At 48.7% G+C, this 6,002-nt stretch overlaps 1 protein-coding gene across 1 annotated transcript; it reads right to left on the reverse strand.

Annotated features, from left to right (window-relative positions):
- Positions 1-2,780: 2,780 nt before the first annotated feature.
- On the reverse strand, positions 2,781-5,673 carry LOC149137056 (uncharacterized). The gene has a single exon (XM_089344997.1). The coding sequence runs from the start codon at positions 5,471-5,473 to the stop codon at positions 3,605-3,607; it is 1,869 nt and encodes a 622-aa protein (XP_089201123.1). The 5' UTR covers positions 5,474-5,673; the 3' UTR covers positions 2,781-3,604.
- Between the last annotated feature and the right edge of the window lie 329 nt (positions 5,674-6,002).

Here is a 6,002-nt window from a genome sequence, read left to right on the forward strand (position 1 = left end):
AAAGGGGGAGGCGCTTCGAAAAAGGAAAGGTTACACGTGGAAAAACCCATAAAACCACGGGAGCCTGGTCAGAAAAAATAAGAAAGGGGTAAAGAGCCCTTTCTCCTTTTTTTTTTTTTTTTTTTTTTTTTACAGGTGTATTCTCAGAATTGGTCCGTTTATACTGGCCATTTTTCCAACAGTCACCCATCTTTCAACGAATTTGCTATGAGACAGCACTTACCTCTCTACTCTCATCTTCCTTTTCAAGTGGAACTTGAAAAAGTTGATGAGGCCTTGGCCAAAGAGGAAAGTGTCTGTCTTTAACCCTTTCAAACGGGTCCACCATATCACCTCTTTCGCTACAGCCACTAGGCATAGGAAAATTGCCTTGCCCTCCTGGTTAAAGGAGGTCGGCGGGTCAATTCTCACGATGGATCCAGCTGATAGCCGGATCCGTCCTACACGTGACAGTAGCTGTTCGATATAGACCCACAGGTCAGCAATGCTCGGGCACTGGACGAGTGCGTGCAGAACGGTTTCGTCGTCCTGAGCGCACCTCGGGCAGGCCCGGTTGACGGCACTTCCATGTCGGTAGAGTTTATCTCGAACAGGTAGCGCACCTCGGTAGCACTGCCAGGCGAGGGACCTTTGGAAATTATCCATGGGCCCCGGCCCGAAAGTTCTCCTGAACAGACTGCTTAGCTGATTATCCTCGACGCCTAGAGTTTCCCCGAGAACGTCGTCGCACTTTTCTCCCACTAACCCTCTATAGAAAGCTAGAGTGGATCTACTACCGATCGCACTGCCCGCCTGACTGAGGGCGGTGAGAGCTTGGCGGCATTCGAGGTGATAAGCGCCCTTTCTCGGTCTACGTTTGATCCAGGATTGCAGCTCTGTTAAAGAAACGAGCTGCGGAAAATCGCGTCTGACGAAAGGCGACCACACCTGTTCACCGTCCAGGAAGCGCCTGAGATGTCGTAGCCTGAGCGCATGTTTGCGCATCAGCAACCACGGCATGCCAAGGCCTCCGTTCAGCGGCTGTTGACAGCAGATAGAGCGCCTGACCAGTGGTACCTGACCCTTCCACAAAAAGTTGAAGAGCAAGCGTACTATCTTGGTTAACCAGCGGTCGGGACAAGGGACGACGGTCAAACGGTAATAGATGACGGATGCGATGTACGCATTCGCCACCTCCGCTCGACCTTTCAAGGAGAGCTTCCTCTCAGCCCATTTCTGGGTGAGGTTGGCCACCCTGTTCGTCACTTCTTCCCAGTTTTTCTCCAACTGGAGGTCCGGACCGAACCAGACCCCGAGCAGTTTAACGGGTCCGTCTGTCCAGCGCCCTACGACGCTGTTGGACGGCATGGACTTGCCCCTCCAGGTGCCTAGTTGCAAGCCCATTGACTTTTCCGCGTTAATTTTCGCACCTGTCACCGCTTCATACTCGTTTAGTGTCTCGCCAATCAGGTCAATATGCCTGTGGCTCGACACCATCACGGTGACGTCGTCGGCATAGGCAGACACGCTCCTTCCACATCCCAGATCACGCGGGACGCCCCTCAAAGCCTCTAACTTCCGCAGTAATGGCTCGAGAGTCAATACATACAGAAGGGAGGAGAGAGGACACCCTTGGCGAACCGAACGCGAGATGTTGAACGGTTCCGATAGATGGCCGTTCACCCGTATGACCGAGCAGATGCCGCTGTATAAAGCAGCTATCCACCCGCGGAAGACCGGACCGAAACCAGCTGCCTTGAGAACAGCTGCCAGGTATCGATGGTCGACCCTATCGAAGGCTTTAGACTGATCTAAATTGATCAAAGCCCCACCCGCGCCAGCTTCGTTACCCACTCTCTCTATGATGTAGCGCATGAGATGGAGGTTGTCGTGGATAGACCTGGTCGGCACAGCGCATGTCTGCGCCTTGCCGATCAGTTTGCCCACGACAGGCGCCAATCTCTTGGCTAGCACCTTGGCCAAGATCTTCAACTCTGTGTTGAGCAGAGTGATGGGCCTAAAGTTCCCAAATAATGTCCCCCTTGTTTGGGTCCTTTCTTAGCAAAGCCACCACTCCCCGACAAACAAAAGCAGGAATTCTCCCGTTTTGTTGCCAGTTGCAGTAGACGTTTGCCAAGACGCCCGCAAACAAGTCTGGCATTGACGTATAAAGCTCGTAAGGCAGACCATCCAAACCCGGCGATCTACCTCTCGTGCAGCCTTTCATCGCTTCCCGTACTTCCCAGGCAGATATCGGTCCTTCGCAGCACTCGGCCTCGCTGGTCGAGAGTTGCGGCAGGCCGTCTAGGTACACACCGAAATCTGTTCCGTCGTCCGTCCTACCGTTTGTCCCGAACAATTGAGCAAAGTGCTGCTGAAAGGCCGAACACATCTGCTTCGGTCCCGAAATCTCGCAGTCGTTCTGGTCCACCAAAGACCGAATGGTCGCTCTGTTGCCACGCTTCGCCTCAACCACGCGGGCCCATCGAGCGGCCTTAGTCCCCTCCCCGCTTACCGAAAGTGCTTTAGCTCTGACAACGCAGCCTTCATGCTTGGCATCAAAGTGTTGGTCGAGGGCCAACTTCGCTGCTAACACGTCGGTTGCGATGCCTGTCCCAAGAGCCTCGTCTAGTTTGTTAACTAAATCCCGCTCTGTTTTCTTACGTTCTACAGCTAGAGCCTTACTAAACCTAATTGATTCTGCTCTAATTGCCCGCTTCAGGGCGAACTACCAGTTGTTGTTGATGATTGCCCCGGTTAAAGCCCTCTTAACTAATAAACTAATCCGGTCTATGTAGGCTTTGCACGCCGTTGTCGACGTGTTTAGCTTCCAGTAACCGGGGCCTTGTCTATGGAGCCTATCTAAGTCGACCGTACAGATCACGAATTTGTGGTCCGTGTAGCCGACTATGTTGAATTGTGGACACCCTATGCTATCCTTATCCGCTGGCCTACAGAAAAATCTATCTAAGTACGATCTAGACGACCCGATGCGATTAGTCCAAGTCCACATTAGCACATTCGGGTTGTCTAGTCGATACCTGTCGGACAGCTGAAAGCGTTTGAGCAGGTTGGCGAGGCTCTTGCATCCCCCTTTCCTATTAGATGCTCCCGCACCCACCCTATCGATACGTTCGTCTAGGACAGCGTTCCAGTCCCCAACTAGCACTAAAGTGCGAGAAGTACCTAGGAAAACCTCCAGACGTTTGAAATAATCCGACTGCCCTGCTCCTGTCGGAGCGTAGGCAGCCAGCAGTCTGAAAGCAGCGCCATCACTACTATCGACGTCCAGGACCACCAACTTACCTTCCGGATCCAGGAAGACTGCCCTTATTTTCAAGGATAGGCCTTTCCGAAATAGCACCGCAGTACCTCCACCGCCCGCTCCCGGCCGACACGGAGATAGGAAAATCTCGTACCCGCCAAAAAGGGCTGCGAGTTCCTGCAGGTTGGAGAGCCTGGTTTCGCTAATGGCTGCTACATCTACACTGTAAGACCTCAGGTCGTTCAACAGGTGACCTTGTTTCCAAGGCGACCCGAGGCCTCTCACATTTATGCTTCCGATTCTGAGAATTACCATGTTTTTTTTTTTTTTAAAAAGGAAAGTATTAGAGGAGAAAAGGCTTTACTTACTGTTTTCTGGTGGGGTGGCTCCCCTATGTTTTCGTGTGGGTGTCTCCACTAAATTTTGATAAAGGCTCTGGGAGAAGCTTCTCCCTAGCGACCCAACATCATTCGGAAACTTTTCTTTTATTTTATTATAGTTTTCTTGGGTTATTTTTAGTGTGAGTATGTGTGCTGGTGGTGCGTTGTGTAGGGGTATAATGAAATTTGTGGTGTTTGCATTTGTATTGTTTTTTAGAAAGTCTAATAAGTGTTCATTTTTTGTGTTGATGGCTGTTACGTTTGTGGTGTGTGTGAGTGCTGGCGTTTGCGGTGGAGAAGGTGTTGCTATTTGTTGTGAGTGTGTGTTGTTGTTGCCGATGATGTTGGGAAGCTCACCTTTTTCGCGCCTCCCCTCTTTGTCAATTGTTTCTTTTGTCTTTCTTTTTCGTTTTTTTGTTGGTGGTACAGTTTGCCACTTCCCTTTTTCACTATCAGTGTTCGCACAATCCGAGCTGATCTGATCTGGAAAGGGAATGTTTGTCGGATCTGGTGAAGATTCTTTTACAATTTCTGTTGTTGCTGGTTCTGTTATCTTTTTTGGTGTGGAGGTTCTTGGTGTTGGTGTTGGTGTTGGCTTGGTGATGGATGGAGATGGTGGTGTCGCTTTTCGTGGTGCTGGTGGTGATGGTGTTGGTGATGATGGTGTTGGTGGTGATGGTGTTGGTGGTGATGGTGTTGGTGGTGTGGAGGCTTTTGGTTGTTGTTGTTGTTGCTGCAATTTTCTGTTTTTCTCTGCCTCCATTCTTTGCTTGTAGATGGGGCAGTCTCTTTTTAGGTGTTTTTCACTGCTGCAGAGGTAGCACTTTGGTCTGCGCCCCTCTACTGCAATGTGTATTCTACTGCCATCCGGCAGGTTTATGGCGTCGGGTATGGTATTTATGCTATCTTGTTCAATCTGAACAAGGAGATGCATTTCCATGCGCAACCAGTTTTTTTCTTTTACTCTGTTCACCTTTAGGATAGTGGCAGTCTCTTCAATGTCGAAGAGCATAGCTGCCACTAGCCAGGAGATGTTCAGTTCTGGTGGCACATGATTTATTTTTATTTCTGTCACACGTCGACCAAGGTATGTCGGCACGAGTAATAATTCTTCCGCCTTTAACGGTGTTGTAGAGTGCCGGATGGCATCCTCTTCCGTTGGGAAGCGCACTTCCACTGTTCCAAAGCGCTTCCCTTTGGTTACGAAGCTTTTTTGGCCCCATATCGGCTTTAGAGCTAACTCCAATCTCTGTGGAGTAGCATTCTCCATCTTTTGGTATTTTGTATTGAGTACCTTGTATACTATTGTTTTTCTTTTCGTTGATTGTATTAATGCTTGTGGAGTGTTAAGGAAGACATTATTGCCATCCCTTCTTAACAATTCCTTGGCATTCTTTATTTCTGCCATTGTCACTTGGATTTCTTCTGAGCTCTGCTTAGCTGCGGAGGCGAAACCGTTACAATGGCTACTGGTTGTGGTCTTGGTACTGTTGCTCGTGTTGTTTACTTTGTTTTCTTTGTTCTTTTTTTCCTCCTCCCTCTCCGGTGTAGAAGCAATGGTGGAGGTGAGGGCTGGGAAGTCAGCAGCAGAGAGTCTGTTAAACAGACCTGAATCAGGAACACTGTCCACTATGACGTCAGCTGGGCGAGGTGGAATGTGACTTGACCTGTCATTCTTTTTGTCGGGGAGTGATGCAGAGAGAAGAGAACAGCTGGCTGCTCTTTTCACTGGCATTTTGCCTTTTATGGCATTAACTGGGCGGGGTGAAAAAAGACTTGACCCGTCATTCTTTTTGTCGGGGAGTGATGCAGAGAGAAGAGAACAGCTTGTTATTTTTTTTTCCGACATTTTTCAGATATGATACGTGTGAAATGTGAAAATGGAAGTTTTTCAAACGAAGAATTCACCCCTAAATGGGGGAAATCTCGCCTAACCGACTAGCTCCGCAAGAACCTAGTCGGCTTGGCTACAACAATATATAAAATTTAAAACAGATTTCAAAAGATTTCCGGGTAAAAACGGCAACAACTTACAGAGCTTCGGGAGACACGTCCATCCGCTTTCAAATTTATCAGAATAATAATAATAATAATAATAATAATCCTTTCTACTGTAGGCACAAGGCCTGAAATTTTGGGGGAGGGGACTAGTCGATTAAATCGACCCCAGTGTTTCAGAGGTACTTAATTTATCGACACCGAAAGGATGGACGGCCAAGTCGATCTCGGCGGAATTTGAACCCAAAATGTAAGGAAGGGGAAGTACCTCTAAGCATTTTGCCCGGCATGCTAACGATTCTGCCAGCTCGCCGCCTTAATGATGATGATGATGATGATGATGATAATAATAATAATAATAATAATAATAATAATAATAA

This window comes from Octopus bimaculoides, chromosome 2 (assembly GCF_046866305.1).
Source record: "Octopus bimaculoides isolate indiv1 chromosome 2, ASM4686630v1, whole genome shotgun sequence".
Classification (NCBI taxonomy): Eukaryota; Metazoa; Mollusca; class Cephalopoda; order Octopoda; family Octopodidae; genus Octopus; species Octopus bimaculoides.

What these genes read in the sequence shown, in the direction of transcription:
- LOC149137056 (XM_089344997.1), bottom strand. Translation starts at nt 5,473, where the DNA reads ATGTCGGAAAAAAAAATAACAAGCTGTTCTCTTCTCTCTGCATCACTC.